The sequence below is a fragment of the Xenopus tropicalis genome, chromosome 2, assembly GCF_000004195.4.
Source record: "Xenopus tropicalis strain Nigerian chromosome 2, UCB_Xtro_10.0, whole genome shotgun sequence".
Taxonomy (NCBI): domain Eukaryota; kingdom Metazoa; phylum Chordata; class Amphibia; order Anura; family Pipidae; genus Xenopus; species Xenopus tropicalis.
Window position 1 is genome coordinate 108,487,364 of NC_030678.2, and position 17,509 is coordinate 108,504,872.

General features: G+C 35.6%; 1 protein-coding gene across 1 annotated transcript in view; it reads right to left on the reverse strand.

Moving 5' to 3' along the window:
• Positions 1 to 3,760: 3,760 nt before the first annotated feature.
• The window catches only part of LOC100495307, a 28,371-nt gene continuing 14,622 nt past the window's right edge, over positions 3,761 to 17,509 (reverse strand). The window contains exons 5-12 of the mRNA XM_002933809.5: positions 16,707 to 16,882; positions 11,079 to 11,292; positions 10,632 to 10,722; positions 9,259 to 9,347; positions 7,501 to 7,626; positions 6,849 to 6,987; positions 5,644 to 5,874; positions 3,761 to 3,987 (exon numbers count right to left, since the gene is read on the reverse strand). Of these exons, the coding sequence (XP_002933855.2) occupies positions 3,930 to 3,987; positions 5,644 to 5,874; positions 6,849 to 6,987; positions 7,501 to 7,626; positions 9,259 to 9,347; positions 10,632 to 10,722; positions 11,079 to 11,292; positions 16,707 to 16,882 (1,124 nt within the window). The 3' untranslated portion in view covers positions 3,761 to 3,929. The remainder of the gene's footprint in view (positions 3,988 to 5,643; positions 5,875 to 6,848; positions 6,988 to 7,500; positions 7,627 to 9,258; positions 9,348 to 10,631; positions 10,723 to 11,078; positions 11,293 to 16,706; positions 16,883 to 17,509) is intronic.

Genomic DNA, 17,509 nt, shown 5'->3' on the forward strand with positions numbered 1-17,509 from the left:
CACACTCCTAGTGGGGGTGGGGGGAGTAAATTTTAAGAATCCTTATGGGGGGCGGGAGCAGGAGAGAGCTGCGCAGACTCTGATACCAAAGAACATGTTTACAAAAAATGAGACAAGATCCTGTGTTTCTTTTGATAGAGGACTCTCTGCAGCGTTTCTGTGAGTGCTTATGGCTTTATTTACATAGATCCTTCTGATAAAGCTTACTTACCGGTCAGTCTGACATTGCTTCCTGTGCCTGTGACAGTGCTGCAAATCTAACATAACAGTGTGTTAGATTTGTGATGTTCTGAGTCTGAAAGACATTAACCAATGACCTTTTTATTTCCTTTAAAGGGAAACTGTCAGGATTTTTACCGTATACATTTTATGTCTAAATTACACTGTTTACATAGCAAATAATTCACTATACCATTTTATTCTTGGACTAACAAATGTATTTTTTTTTTAGTAATATTGGTGTGTAGGCAGCCATCTCGGTGCATTGTGCCTGAGTCTGAGCTTTCAGAAGGAGCCAGCGCTACACATTAGAACTGCTTTCAGTTTATCAGAGCACAGGTCACATGACTGTGGCACCCTGGGAAATAAAGAATATGGCTAGCCCCATGTGAAATTTCAAAATTAGATATATAAAAAAAAAATCTGTTTGTGCTTTAAAAAAAAACATTTCAATGCAGGATTCTGCTGGAGAAGCTCTATTAACTGATGTGTATTGAAACAAACACATTTTCCCATGACAGTATTCCTTTAACATCACTGTTAATTTGCTCCTCAAAATCGTCACATGGTCTGGCTCCTTTAGTCAGGGTTACTTTGCAAGTAATGAAGAACTTAATCACTGTAAGTTGTTTCACCTTTCTGATTGTTTCTGTTACAGTTACTGTATACAATTCCAGCACATATTTATTTCACGGGCAAAATTCAAGCATGTAATTGTTTGCTATATGCTCATTTGTGTAACATTGAAATGAAAAGTGTGAACTATATTCCCTAATTAAGTTGAGAAATAAATCCGTGGATTTTTTGTTACTTTTTGATTATTCTTTATGGTGGAATTCCAGATAGTATATTGTTGTCTACAGTTAATAAACATATATGGATCTGCTCAATTGGCAATTTTGAAGATGCTGGGATCCCATTCAAGAGGCAAGTGGTTCAGTCCCATTAAGCAGATCCAGAAGATTGTAATCACAATACCATCAGCGCCAGTATCTGGTACATTAGAAAAAAGTCACTCCTTGGCACCCCCAAGGAATAAGATCTTAGCTATAGGGTGCCCCCCCGCCACCGTATTTCCCTGATTAGTTCAGCTTAAAAGATAACCTCCTCATTATTCCTGAAAAGAGTCATATTAGAAATATGTGTTTTGCCTGTTAAAGAGGTATTTCCCCTTGAAGTGTAGTATGGGATAAAATACCAGTCTACAATTATTTGCAACTGGCCTTTTTCTTTTGCTTTTTAAAATGTATTTTTTTAATATTTAACTTTTTGTTCTCTATTATGAATTTGAACTTTAGATTAAAATTTCCCTATCAAACAAACAGTGGTTTGAAAGACAGAATAAGGAGAGGAAATGAATCAAAAGATAAGTTAAATTAACATTAAAGCTTCAAGATGAAGTTGGTTAGGTTCTTGTTGGTTAGATCAGTGACACCCAACAACTAGATAACAGTCTATATTTCAAGCTGGAGAAAAGCAGAATAGAAAGGCAATTATTTCAAATACTGCAAAAAATAAAGTTACCAACTGCCTCAATATCACAATCCATACAAAAAGTTGAACTGCCCAGACAAGATCCATAGAAAATTGCATTGTTATATGGTGTTAGCCTTACAGTTAACTTTTAGGGCTCTACATTTATAACAAATAACAGTAAAATATCAAACACCATATTATGTTTTGTAATTGTAATGTAGTCATTTCAGGCTTAAAAGGGATGTTCACTTGCACAGTGCAAACCTTTACCATATTTATGGCAATATAAGGAATTCTGGGAATGAATTCCAAAGGACTCCGAGAAAATCCCATTTAAATGGGTTTATCCTATAGGCTAAAGTTCCTCCACTGTGTTTTTAAAGCAAAAGCCAGGATAATAGCTGATCAGATTCCCAACTACAGACCAGTTTCGCCTTCTTGGGGCTCATCAGTGTAGTGCAGGGTTTTCTGATCAGCTTAGGTAGAGCCACACGTGTGGATTCACAAACAAATCGTTAGGGTTGAGGAGAACGCCTCATACAGATGCCAGAAATTCTCGCCACCTGAATAGGCTATGCCTGGTGTAAAGTGGTGTGAAAAAGAAAGTGTCTCATAATGCTCGGAAGAACCGCGCATGTTTTCTTCCTTTTTATGTGTAACTAAATTCTATCATCCTCAAATGTAAAAAGAGTGTTTAACATGAAAAGACTTTCCACCAAAAGGGCCTCACTACAAACCAACAGAATCACTTTTTTACATTCCCAGCGCCCTTGTCGATGCCTTGACAGATCCACTGGCACTGGCAACATTTTAACACCTTATATGTGGTAGTTCTGGTTTTGTGTTATACGGCACCTATTGAGGAGATTTATTGCTAAAAGCTTGCTATTCCAAATCAGACTTAATTCCACCGCTTCCTTTATGCAAGTAATTTAAAGAGGAACTCTTGAAATGAAATCTCGAGAATGAAAATATAACCTTTGTCATTGTGATATAAGAAACTCTCTAAATATAAGAAATGGTACCAAATTTGTAATTGATTATATTTAAAAAGTTTTTTATTTCAGTGTGATGATGAAGCTTATATTACATTTCATGTTTATTCCCCTTTAAGTAACAAGGTACTGAGCCAGAAGCCATTTCAATGCAGTGGAAGAGTTGACTGGCTCTTTACATAAGAGAAGCAATGACTTTGTTTGGCCTCCATAAGAGCAAGTGAGAAGCACTGTACTATACAGGTATAGGACCCGTTATCCAGAATGCTCGGGACCAAGGGTATTCCGGATAAGGGGTCTTTCCGTAATTTGGATCTCCATACCATAAGTCTACTAAAAAATCAGTAAAACATTAATTAAACCCAACAGGATTGTTTTGCCTCCAATAAGGATTATTTATATCTTAGTTGGGATCAGTTACAAGGTACTGTTTTATTATTACAGAGAAAAAGGAAATCAGTTATAAAATTCTAAATTATTTGATTAAAATGGAGTCTATGGGAGATGGCCTTTCCGTAATTCGGAGCTTTCTGGATAATGGGTTTCCGGATAAGGGATCCCATACCTGTACTATAGTTACATAGTATCCTAGACTGCAAAAGTCCAAACAACATCAAACTGGGCTCTTAGTGGTTAATTCACATACAGTTTGATTATACAGCCCACAGGCCAAGCAGCACGGTTGTGAGTTATATTGTAGCGCACCTGGTTATCTTTTTTATTTGTATGGGCACAAACTGTGTATAAATTGTTTTATGCTGAACTGAAATCAAATGAAAATATAGAGTATGCTGTAGTGTTTTTGAAAAATAGAGGAACATTTTGACATTTTAAAAATAGCAATATATTCTAGGCATGTACTAATTCCATGATTTTTCAAATACCAAATCCTACACAAACAAGCCAGATACTCAACCCAAGCCTACTTTGCATATTAAAATGTAAAAAATATAAAATGTCATTTATGAACAAAACGGCATGTTTGGTTGTCCGGCACTAGTTGGTTTCTTGTTTTTGTTTAGCTGGATTCTGTATATTCTTTTGTATTTATTCAAATAAAAGCACAGATCTTATTAGAAAACCTAAAAAGCGAATGTTTATTTGAATAAACCCATAATTATCTGATTAATTATTGGTAACAGCTACATTGAAACAGACATCTTCATATTGACATAGTGTTCCCAGATATTGGCCACTTCTAACAGAGTCTTCTCCAAATGATCTTGTTGTTTCATCATTTCAATCCCATGCCATTATAATTTTACTGAAGTTGACAAACACGCCTTTGTTTGGTTTACTGTTGAATAAAGAACAATAATTAGCATTGCAAAAAAAACATATAATTGGGTGTATGCTGCATTTTATCCTATATTCTGGAAATAATGTTCAGTATAAAAAATGCATTTTTTGTTGCATCAACATTTGGAGTGATGTACCAGTTAGGTAAAGGTTTCATTCCTAGAATCAAACACAATTCATTTTATTCTAGTTTATTTATCAAAATAAATATTTGTGTAATTTTCATATTTTTTCCTACATTAAATAACCTGAAATTTATATATACACATAATTTGTAATGGTTCACAAAGCTCGGAAAAAATTTGAAAAACTCAAATTGACTAAATAGTTGAAATTTGACTTCTACGTGACCTTGCAAGCTTCCCGATACCCTAGACAACCTGGTTGGCTTGGGCCGCCCTAACCAGCCCCCCCCCCCATGTGTGCACATGCGCAAACGAGCACACAATGCATGCACACAGGGAGGCCAGGTTGCCAGGGCTGCTGCAGTGGGGGGAAAGGGCCAGAAACTAGAGGTAGGTTAAAGAAGAGTTGCTTGCCTGGCGCCTCCCCACCATTACGCACTAGGCAGTTGCCTCTTCTGCCTACCCTAGGCCCTGATCAAAGTTTTAATTTGTGTTTTTTTGCGGGTTTTTTTGCTCAATAAATATTGAAAATTTGCTTTTTTTAACCAATAATCAAATTCATGATTTTTAACGCAACAAAACTCAAATTTGTGGGGAAAAAAAATCAGGGTTGAGATTTTATATTTTCTTCCTTGACTTTCTATAACAGACTTTTTTTTTCATTCAATAATACATTAGAATTATTACTCCTGGCATAAAAGATTTCTTGCTATAAGATCTCTGAAGCTAAATTTAATGGAGAGGAGAAAATGTGCCACTTTGTTCTGAAACTCAAAATTGCACTGTATTTGCTTGGCAGGTTCTACCTGCACTCCATGAAGACCAAGAAATACACTGTACTTCCTTAAGTCTATTGGGCTTATGTATCAGTTTTTGAGTTTGTGAATTTAACTCTATTTTTCCTAATCAAATAAACTTGCATATTGAAGGCTCACTTATTTATTAATAAGAAAAACTTGTTTGAATAAACACCTCAAATTTTTCGAGTTTACAGATTCAAAATACTTGAAAAACTCTAAACATATGAGTTTGAAAATATGGCTTGACTTTGCTTAGGACAACTCCCATTGATTTCTATGGAAACTCACAAGTATTTTTTTTTACTGTTAGGGTCACTGAACTCATCAGCGCCATTAATGTAGCTTATCTTAACTAGAACAAGTGTCTAGGTTTTCTGCCTTTACAGACATACAATGACACTGTGCCATCATAGGTTTTATATTAAGCACAAACATGCTTGTTTTAAACGCAATGCATATCTCTATAGAAATCATAGAATCTCATTAAATGTCCCAAACTGACAGTTCTTTAGGTGCTCTACCCTTATTTCCAAGTTAAGATTCTTTAGTTGTTTGTCAATTTTTTTTTCTGCCTTTCTCAAGATTAAAGGTAAATACCCAAAAATGAAAAAACATGAACAACTTTTTTAAAATTTGCTAAAGTTGCTCTCAAGTGTTTTTAGTGGCACCAGAAATGAGATCCCTTAATCAAACATCATTATTACTTTTGTGGGGGAAAAAAATCCTCACCAGAGAAAGTAGCGGGTTCCTTGAAAAATTCCATCATGCTTTCCAACCTCACTGCCTTCCAGTTCAACTCCAAGGTAAACCTCTACTCTGCCGGGAAGGCAGCCTTTGTATTGGATGGTACCTTTACTTATTTTTCCTGCTGGACGGGAGAACTTCACAAGGTCTCCTACTTTCAAGTCAGCGATACTTTTTGGAGCAAAGGGGCGTCGAGGTAATACTAATGCTGAAGGTCTAGAAAATATTGAAGAGAAAGTATATACTAAATATAAACATTAGCCAGCAATGTGTATTTCTCTAACATAAGTACTCCCCAACTTGTTAGAAGTCCTAAACAAATAGCAAGCTTTGTGCCTTTGTCTATATACATTTCTATTGCCAAAAATAAGACCACACTGCTCTTTATACCAGTATAGAAGTAGAGACAGAAACAAAAGTACAGGTATTGGTTCCCTTATCCAGAAACCAGTTATCCAGAAATCTCCAAATTACAGGAAGACCATTTCCCATAAAGTCTATTTTAATCAAAAAGATTTCCTTTTTCTCTGTATTTGATCCCAAACGAGATATAATTAATCCCTATTGGAGGCAAAACAATCCTGTTGGGTGTATTTAATATTTAAATGATTTTTATCAGACTTAGGAGCTTATTTATCTATTTTTTAATTTGCAAATTCAGGTTTGTTTTTCTAAATTGAATAAACTCGCATATCGAATTTTCACTTCTTTATTAAAGTGGAAAAGTGGTGTGAATAAAAAAAACTTGAATACAGCTCATAAACTTGAAATGAACATATGGCTTGACTTCACCTAGGACAACTCCCATTGACTTTTATAGAAACTCGCTTTTTGATGGCAAAGTGTTACAGTTTTTGAGTTTTTTTGTGCTTAATAAATACCAGACATTCGAGTTTTCGAAACATAACTCAAATTCAAGTTTTTGAACTACCAAGAAACTCGAATTGAGAGAAAAATCAAACTTGACCATTGACAAAACACCCATGTGGTCTGTAGGAAGTCTTTCTTGGGGCAGAAATATATTTTTTTTATTTTCATGTCAATAAGCAAAAAATGATTTCAGTGCTTAACTACTTGCACAGCAAGTAATCCACCAAGGGTTAAACTGTTGCTAACTTATAACTAGAGGTATATATATATATATATATATATATATATATATATTAGTCTAAAGCAAACATTTACAATACCTCGTACTGCTTTCAGTTTTACAGAAAGGCTCAGGAGAATAGTTCTGATGCGGAGAGACACAATGGACATTAGCCGTGTTTTGAGTAACAGAACTGAAGTCATCATCACTCAGTTCTTGGATTTCCTCATATTTGCTGCCTATAAAAGGTAAGGTTAATGTCAACAATCAACATGGATATATTGTAAATTATTTTCCTATAAATGGAACTTTGTTATGTCTTCTGTTCTTGATGTCATTGTGTCAAATGATTTCTTGAAAATTGTGCATTTAAAAAATAATTACTGGTCTTGTAAAATGTGAGATTAAAAATTAGCACTTCAAAATGTGCTTGCATAAAGATTACTACAGGGTTAAAATTACCACTTCTATTTAATTAAGTACTGTTTGATTTCTCATGCTTGTTGATTTGGTGAAATATCTCTCTGAGCAATTGTACAATATTCCTTTTAATACAGCACGGAACAGTTTTTAGTTTATAGATCTGTCACTTTGTAGATACAAGAACTCAAGTGCCAATTATTCCTGAGACATATATAGATTTTATAGTAACTTAATGAGCTGATTTCTGTTAAGCAACAATTCTTATTGTTCTAGGGTGGTAGTTGTTTTACTCTCCAAACATGTTATGTATAAATGCATTGTAGTCTCACCATAGATGTCTGTTTCAGAAAGAAGGATAGGTGTCCCTTCCTGATAGCCCATCATTAGGATATCAGTGTTATTACTGTGCAGTGAAACCGGAGAAGAATTCCTTTTAGCACGTTCCTCAAGGTTTTCTGAAACAACAATGAGTTTTTAACAAAAGAATAAAGAAAAACATAATACACTGCAGTAAAGGCGGAGAAAACCTACATACTGTATACTAAACTGGGATATCAGTGTCCACAATTTTGTACAATTTTTGTATTCTGTGACATTGTGCCAGTATTAAGTTATGTCGCTCCTCAATGCACTCAGATATAGATCTTCCCATTTAAGGATAGCACTGTAGTCTATGGTTCTTGCGGTCAGAAATTGAGTAATGTCATGGCTTCTAGGGGTCTATGTAACTCTGAATGATCATAACAAGCTTCATCATTAGCAGTAAAAAGATTAAACACTGTCATGAGAAAAACTGGTTGTCAAAGGTTTCTAATTCATTTTAAAAAAGTTACAGACATTTTTTCTAGCAGTATAAAAATATATATAGACATGTTACCTGCCTTTATCTCTTGGAGAGATTAAAAAGTGCAATTGGATGCTATCATCATATGCATCCCATTTTTAAGTATGGAAAGTGTTCTTTTCAGAAGACTATAAAATGGAAAAGTTGGGATTTTTTTTTCTTTCACACACTTTTTTTTCTTTTTGCACACTTCCTCACAATTGCATCCAATTTGCAACAAAATGCACACACAGTTGCATTAATTTTGCCCCCCCCCCCAGATACTTAAGCTAAATCAACTGGATGAGAGGGTAGGTACCCTTCTCCTAAATGATGGGTACATGCTGTACTGCTTATGAGCCACTAGGGTAAGAGGAAAGGTGTGCCTTGGGCAGTACCAGATTTTAAATCTGCGCTGGCCCCAACAGAAAATTTTGTAAGTTCCCCTTATCTTTCCCATCAGCACTTAAGTATTGACTTTCCAAAAAGTCCTGATTACGAGCAATTGTACCAAAACTACAAGTAGGCAAATAAACTTTTTCATGTGAAAAACTGCAATTCTGTATAAGTTCTGGAGTGTAAAAGTACAGAATGGAAAGGATAAAATGTGTGCTTGTTGAGAATTGCAGGATTTATCACTTGCAGAACAAGAAAGCCCATAATTCACCAGGCTGAGAGTATTGCTGCATCAAGTGATCTCACAGATTTTATCCTAAAATAAGGGAAGAAAGCATTAAATGGCCATCAGGCCAACAAAAAGAAAGATTAGCAACTGATTTATTCAAGGATGTGCTGCGTGAAAAAGATTAATGCAAAGAAGTTAGGTTAAGCACAAATAAATAGTAATTAGTATTAATTAATACATAAGAGGAAGTAATAAATTTGGGACATAACACTTAAAACAGCATCTAAATTTAGTACCCTTCTATTTCTAAATGTGTCCGGCCATAAAGTTTCTTCAATGTCCCTGTCAGCGTATAAAGGAAAAGTCTCATTTTGTTCCTTCAAAACTAGAATTTAGCAACAACAGAGAAATCATGTATGTAGATCATTTACTGTAAAAGGCATTCAGCTGCCACATTTCAATAATTTCATTCGTTTATGTATTATATCGAATGCAAAGGTTAGCACTTCTCAGGTCAGTTGTGTAATGAGTTTATTTTGCATAGGTAGAGTAAAATAATTAGAAAAGGCAGCAGTCTGAGACCTGTGCCCCTTCTTTAATCACTGTTGCATGTAAAAGAAAATTACTCTGACTACTTACTTTCCCAGGGTTCCTTTATGTTCATGGAACCTAAGGTTGCTTTGCATCTTGAAAAGGTTCCATCCTGTTTAAAATCATTCCTGTAAAAACTAAAAGTTGAGAGATGGGAGTCAAAGTGGCACTTTGTTATGAGGTCTAACTAAAGCTTTTCTTGATGGCTGATATGGTCAGTGAAAGGTACATTTGCATTTTAATCAATTCTTCTCATAAGCACTGAATTTTGAAAAGACTAATACCGCCATAAGAGAAGCTTCACACCTCCAGCAGTGTAAGGTCAAATCATTAAACGTGTTTTTGGAATACAAATGCAGAAATCAGGAGACATTTAACATGGTTTTAAATGCCCAATCATAAGCAAAGACTGGTCTGCTGGAATCTTATAATGAAGAAATGGGATAAGTTAGCTTCCGTAAAATAGCTTCCATAAACCTTTATAGCCGGGAGGAATACAAGAACAGTCTAACACTGGGGTGGGAGCCAAAAACAATGGCCTTTATTAACCGGAGCAGAGGATATTAATGTTTCAACTGTGCATAAAAATGGCCATGCACATATCTACTAACCATTTCTGGGAACAATGTACCCTTTTCCAGCTATTAGTTCTGCCCACATCCAACTGGAATTCATATTTCAGTTACATATTTAAACAGTAAGTAAAACATTATAGAAACTGTAATTGTGTTGTTGAAGTTCTAAAGTTTCAAATGGATTATTGCATATTCTTCAAGAAATAAAAACACAAGAGAATGTTTAAGCTTTGTTCACCCATTCTACCAGGTAACACTACAGGGCTGATTTATCAAAATTCTAATTTGTGGGTTTTTCCTCTTGATTAGCAAAAAAATATGTTGTGAAAAATGCAACACAATTTTTTTTTTTTGAAACCTTGAGTAGTTATGATTTATCATATCTATCTGATCTATCTCTTGTTTGCTGGCAGAGGACATGAAGGAGGATTAGTTCTGGATAGATCAGGTCTATAGCTTCTGTTATGTATATAGGATAGTATATAGAACATATATGCAGTATATAGCCTAGATGTAATATATGGCGCTGCCATCTTAAATTGGCACAGCAGCTGGTCACTTTTACTCTCCTTCCTGTTCCTGTACAGTCTATGTATAAGACTAGGCCTGTGTAAGGTGCCTGAACAGAATTTACTTGGGACAAGAGACTAGAAATGAAAAAACAGTTTGGGATCATCTTTTCATTCTAGTGTGTTCATTCTAGTGGTAACATGGTTGGTAGTGGGCTCCATCAAGTTTTGTGGCACATAAAGATTTTATTTGACACTGTTATTATGTTAAATGGATACTTTCATTTAAAGAGTAATCTATTTTGAGAGGAATATCCCTGCCTTTACAGAATATTACCTGCCATTCATTGGCTGCCAACTTTTTTTGGAAAGTTTGTTCTTTGAAGAATCCATCCAGTGTCTACCTGCCTCTATATCTAGACAAGCACCTGTAAAAATGATAAGAAACTATAAACAATGATGCTTATATGCTTGTGTTACATTGCACTTTCCATTCATATACTTGTCTGGAAGTTAAACTCACAGTACTATAAATGAACCTAGATGGTGTAGTTTACCAAGCATATTATTTTCATACTATATTCAGATAACATGTGGAGTAAACCTGAAACACCATATCATGGTATAGTCTTGCTAAATGACATACAATATACAGCATTGCTGGCAACTAAGGCAGGTTATTAAGGGTTTGATATGCTGCACAAAGTCATATCAAGCTCAACAACTATATGGTGCATATAATAACAGATAATATTCTGTGACATGAATTAATTTTATGACTGACTTCTATAACTTGCTGTGTGCATTGTCCTTGTCTCAGAACATTCATGTTGTCTCTTAATGTCCCACAACTCTTCCCTCAGACTATAGTTTTCTTCACTGAGTTGGTGATTATGGATTCTTAGTCTTTTACATTCACTTCTTAGATAGGAGATTTCCTTGTGCAGGCCTGGCTCATATTTCTCTTCTTGGGTAAACATGGCTGACAATGAGCTAATCTGTAAAGAAAGCATGGAATATATGAATATAAGTATGAATATAAGTATTCTGCAATATGTCTATGAAGATTCCCATTCATCCAGGTCATGATATACAGTATCTAGTAGAATTAAGTAAGTATTCTGCCAAACAAATGTTCCAGTATACACAAGAACAAGCACCAAATCATTTAGAAGCAATCTAGTCTAGTACAAGAAATATTGTATGTAGATGTTTGTATGACTACAACTATGATGTTTTTAGGTATTACTTACCTACTTACCTATATATAAGATATAAAAGGGAACACACCAATGGTGTGAACCATTTAACATTTATTTAAGTTTTTTTTAATCTTTAATTAATGTTGAATGGTACACCCCATAGGGATGCTCCTCTTCTTTTTTTTATATTTTTTAGATGACTGGAGATTGATCTCTTTATGTAAAGGAGGCTGCAACGTTGGTGTGACCCTGGAACTTGCCTTCTACAACAATGGAATTGATTTGTTGGCCAGTTTGTTTCTTACATCTAACCTGTGTTGATGAACTAGGACTTAACCCAAATTATTCTCTGGAGACCTCTACGCTGATATTGGGACTGTTCATACATCATGCAGAATGTCCCACTAATATTTACTTCCATTCTTTAAGATCTATTAAGTTGCATCTACCAAATCGATTGTTAGACTATAACTATAATTGATGAAGAGATCCATTAACAAAATGACATTTGTGCAGGGATGTCACATGGTTTACATTACATAGAAGGAAAAAATTATTAGAGTTGTAAATGGTAATTGGTTGCTATGGGTTACTAGACCAGTGCCAAACCTTTCACCCTTTTTTGCATTACCTTCTTAGGTTACAAACTTTCCCAATTTTTGTACTTTGCCTGCATATAAGCCTCTGATCTTTCTTTCATTGTAACATGGCTGGACCTTAAATATAAAGGTATGTATAGGATCATATCTCACAATAAAGGATATGGGTGGTAAACTTTGCTTATCTAAAATTCAAAATATAGTGTAAATGGTTTTTAGATATTTTAACTTAAACGCCCCTCCAAATTTTGGTCTGAGACCCTTCTCCTGTTATTTTCAGCTTAAGGATATTTGAATATATGATGTTAGCAGCAATTAAACTATAGTCCAGCAATAGCCAAGACAGCAAATAAATGACCCCTAAATCTTAACTTGATTGTCCCCTCCCCCACCTCAGGATAGCTTTGGCCTTCCGTGGGGTGGGGAAGGCAGCCTAATAGTTTCAAGTGATCAAGTGCCAATTTTCTTGCTCCACAAATGTAAATAAAATACTTCTTGGCAACAAATATCTTCAGGTTCCCAGCAATGCCGAGCAAAACAGCCTCAAACAAGTGAAAATGCAGAATCTGGGTAATGATAAATACTGCAATGACGTGGTGCACTATTTCAGAAGACATATAAAATATATTGGCTGAGTTTCAAAAAGAGATCTTGTTAAGTTTATTATCATTCCCTAACCAAGGGCCTAATTTTTTAAATCTTGTTAGCTTTTTATGAGCAGTACCAGCGTGTAAAAAGATAGAGAGAATAATTATTCCAAGCTCGAACGATTCATTCCAGAGCAAAAGATAATTGTCCGAAATGTTAAACCCTGCATTGGATTTGCATTGGGGATTAATAATTTGAGTGGTATATTCCATAGGCAATGGGCACAGTCTGACCAACTGACACCTTTAATAACTTTGACAAGTGTAGATTTGAATATTTTTCCTGACAGTCAGGAAAGTTCTGATAGTACCTAAAAAAGATTGAACTGCTGGGAATCCTGATTTCCCTGATTTGTTCTTTCCTAAATCGACCCCCCCAATTTTAATAGTTATTGATATTAACACGTATTTATAAAGTGCCAACATAATATGCAGTCTATGCTGTACAATAGGTTTAATTACAGATTACATACAAAAATACAAACAGTAGCCCATACAAGAGTTAAAGAGGCCCTGTTCAATAGAGCTTACAATCTTATAGCACAATTTTATTATGCAGTGAATGCTCAGGGGACCCTTGAAACTAATTTCATCTCAAGTGGAGCTACTATGCTGTTACCTTTGGCCAAGCTTTCATTAACTTTTATAAGCCTGCAGATGTTAAAGGAGCATGTTTATCATTAGCTTCACAGCATTAATATGAAAGTGGCTTAACCTGCTTTGGGAAAGGGATCTTTAATATGAGGACAGCATGGGGCTTGTGATGAAAACTGAAAGAAGAACTAGGATAAATGGTTTTATAGACTGTTTTAAAAGAATTCAGTTTGTGGCCAGTAGCCAGTATTTTGATTTGTTACATAGTGACTGAGGCTGTAAAAAAAGGCTTTAGTTCATTCGGTTCCATCTGATAGAACTGGTTAATTCATGTTATTGTCTGTGACTATCCTTACATCCTAATCTATCCTAATACTGAGAATTGCAAACTTTTACTTTGGTCTTTGTAAAACATCCCCTTTACTACTGAATATGTTTTTTTCTAAACTTAAAAGGGTCCCAAAACTGTACATTTAAAGGGGCTTTGTCATTTAGACAAACATTTATTTCCATAGGAGTATACACATATAAAGGTAAAAAGGAAACCCAACCCTTGAGAATACTCCTGTCCCAGCTTCAGTAAGAAATGACATACACGTAGGTCAAGGACATCCAACCTAATGACCTTTAGCTGTTTTTGAACTACAATTCCCAGCATACTCTGTCAACCTGTGGACCGAGACTGGATGTTCTTGGCAAAAATACAATTAATATCTTACAATTTTTACTTTGTATAAAGGGAGAGAATTGTCAATATAAACTGTGCTTTGTATTAGGTAATGTCTCAGTTAAAGAAAAATATTAATTTCCCTTAATAGTTAACAGTTATTTTTTGAGGGGTAAAGGGTATGTAGGCATCTCCGTGGCCCCAGGCTGCTTTAGAGCCCTAAACATCATTAGCTTAAAAAAGATATCATCCATTTTCTTCATTTAGTTGATTTCCTGCTTCAGATGAGTGGATTATTTTAGATATCCAGCCATGTATATGAAACCTGAGGAATCTAACTTCAGATTAGGTTCTAGCTGGTTGCACATGCATCCAGAGACTGGCTGGAGATAGCACTCTCTGTAAATGCACCATTGAGCAGATAGGATATGAAATGCTCATGCACTTCGTGTTAGGGGTTGCTGCCTCCCACTTCAAAATGAAATATTGTGCTGCCTTGCTTTGTGTGGCCACATAATGAATATCTCAGCAGACTTAATATTCTGCACATGCATTCACACTGGATTTGTCTTTGATTTTCTAGGAGTCAAACATACTGTACATTCACACTGCAGTGGATGGAAAAAAATAGAATTTGTATGCAGCAGGATAAGTATCAATTGCCCTATCCTTGTCACAGGATATATATTGATAGCAACAGAACAATAATTTATTTCAACAGCACACCGCCAGCCTACAAATGTGCTGCATTTAGGGTTGGCAGGCAAACAGATGGAAGGTTTAAGTGTACCCTGTGCTTTTTTGCATGATGAAATTCTTAAATTTGTACATTTTATTTACATGATCTACTGGTCTGGATTTGTGGTGAAGCCCAATGGCTCGGGCCTAGGGTGGCACACATTTAGGGGCAGCATGCTGCCCAGCCACACCTGAAATTCACTCACATATGGAGCACTGGGGACTGGACATGCAGAAAACTTCAGTGCGTCCTGTTCCCATTGCTCCGTATGTGAGATAAATGGATGCGCATGCGTGTGATCCTAAACTAGGGGATGCTGGTGGCCTCTGGGTGCCATGATCTGGCGTTGATGATCTATATTTAATGTGTTCAGCTGGCATAGCACTATCATACCTCCTACATTTCATGCTAAACACTACATTTTAGTCTAATGTTTCCAGGTTATGTGAAATATCAGAAAACCTATCTAGGACAGCTATACTAATTTAAAGGGTATATGTCACCCTTCCAAATCCATTTCGATCATGTTGATTGAACAAAATAAACATTACTTACATTATAAAAATTATTTACATTTTGTTTCCTTCAGTCTTGGAATTCACAATCACAGCAAGCAGGCAGGCACCATTTTGTGGACACTGTTATTAAGAAAAGTTTGGTAGCACCCCAAAATCTTGTGTGTGCCCAGAAGGGGGGACCAATACCCATGCACAGGCCACAACATTTTAGAACATAGGGAGCAATGGGGAAATGTGAGTGACATCTAGGAAGTGCTGAATGGAAAGTGAAAGTAATTGACTGCCTCTGCTCTGCCCCTATCCCTCAGGCAATACATGATTGACAGATCAAATATTTAAATACATTTAGAACAGGTATGTATGTTTTATTTAATGAAAATACTTGGGGTTTCATGTTTAATTTGAAAAGGACTTTTATTATACAGCTTTTTATGTCTGGGTGACAGGTCCCCTTTGAATTTAAATTCAGTTGCAATGGTCTACCATCATGCATTTATTAAAAACATTCCTAATTTATCACATGATCTGGTAGCTTTCTTTTATTGACTATTAATGAGAACCTACCTTGTAATTGTCATTTCAAAATATAGGCATTTTAGCCCTTTAGCCTTTCATGATTTTAGGAAAAGTGTAGGTCACTTACTTTACTCCAGGGTGCAAGATCATTCCCCTTAGTGCTCACCTAGCAAACACTTGAGCCCCAGGGTCAGCTCTTTATTCTAGGGGCTAGCAGCAGGTCTCTGCGCTCCAAAACAGTGCACAGAGGCCTTGTGCAAAAAATGGCAGTTTGCGGCCTCTTCGGGTACTTTGCATACTGTGTTCTGCATTGTAAATTATCTCTGCTAACTTCTTATTTGCACTTTGTATTTCAATACTGGTAATATAAAAAATATTGTATTATTATTCCTTATTGCTTAATAGCTTCTATTTGTTAGAAGCTCATTTTTATTATTGCCTAAAAGTACAACCTGCCCTTTGATCTCCAATTCTAGAAACATTATAATTCTCCATCAAAAAGTCAGTGTATGGTGTGGTTAATTGTCATTGAAGGTCTCTGACCAATTAATAATTACTAGTAATGGAGCACTCCGAACAAAGAATTAGAAAGAACTATTTGCTCATAACCTATATGGAAAGATACCATAAACCCATGAACCAAGGTAATCCAGTGTATTTCTCTATACAAAGCAATCCATACAGAATATAAAGAAAGAAGGGGAGCTTTTCTACATGTCTCCTTTGTTCAAACTTTGGGGGAATAAAGGTTTTATCAACCTTAACTTAGAGAAGGTAGGGCTTTTTCCTTTTCCAAGTTAAGACATGTTGTGGGTAGTTAGCACAGCAGTCAGAGACTCCAACAAGGGGACCAGCGTTGTCACCAAACAGCATAAGTCAGTGTGAACCAAAGAGCTAGATAAATTAATTTGTTTGTTAAAATTGTTTTACCTTTTTCTTCAGCAGTTTTATTTCTTCTTGTGAATCTTGTAAGTTCTGGTTATACTCTGCCTTAAGCATAGCAAGGTCTTTTTTTCCCTGGGAAATTTCCTCATCCGCTTTTGCTAGTTCAAAGACGGCATTTTCATTAGCTTCCTGCAGGTCGCTGATTTGGTTTTTAAGATTCACTGAGATGCAGAGCAACATATGGAACAATCAGAAATGTCTGAAAACTGCAGAAACCTACATTACTTAGCAGACCTTTACTAGAAGAAAACAACAAACCCTTCTTTGTGTTACTATGGTAATAAGTTTGGTTTCTGTAATTGGTTTGTGAAGAAGCCCTTCTTGATCTGTAAAGGAACAGGAAATGCTGGTTCTAGTGCAATGATGCAACTTGGGCATTAAACAAATCAATACCAGCCATTGGATCAGAATTTTCCCATTACTAATGATGCAAAGTATATAAGTAGAGCTGCAACACAAATCAGTCCCATTCAATGCACTGCAAATTTTGAGGCCAGTGCACCTAACAAATTGTGGTGCACACCAAGAATTTTGTGTAAAACACAAAATTTTGTATCTACTGTGACATGAGCACACTCTTTTTAAAAATGTGCAGAAAATAATTTTTCTTGCACACATAGCCGACAAGGAATTAGAGGGAACATTGCTTCCATTCTGTGTGATTGTCAACATAATGACATAATTAGTCAAGTTAAATTATGTTATATGTCTACTGGGCTGGCTAATTATTTTATACCTATTGCATATCTGTAACTAAAAGTATTTTCAGAGGCTAAATTCAAATGTAT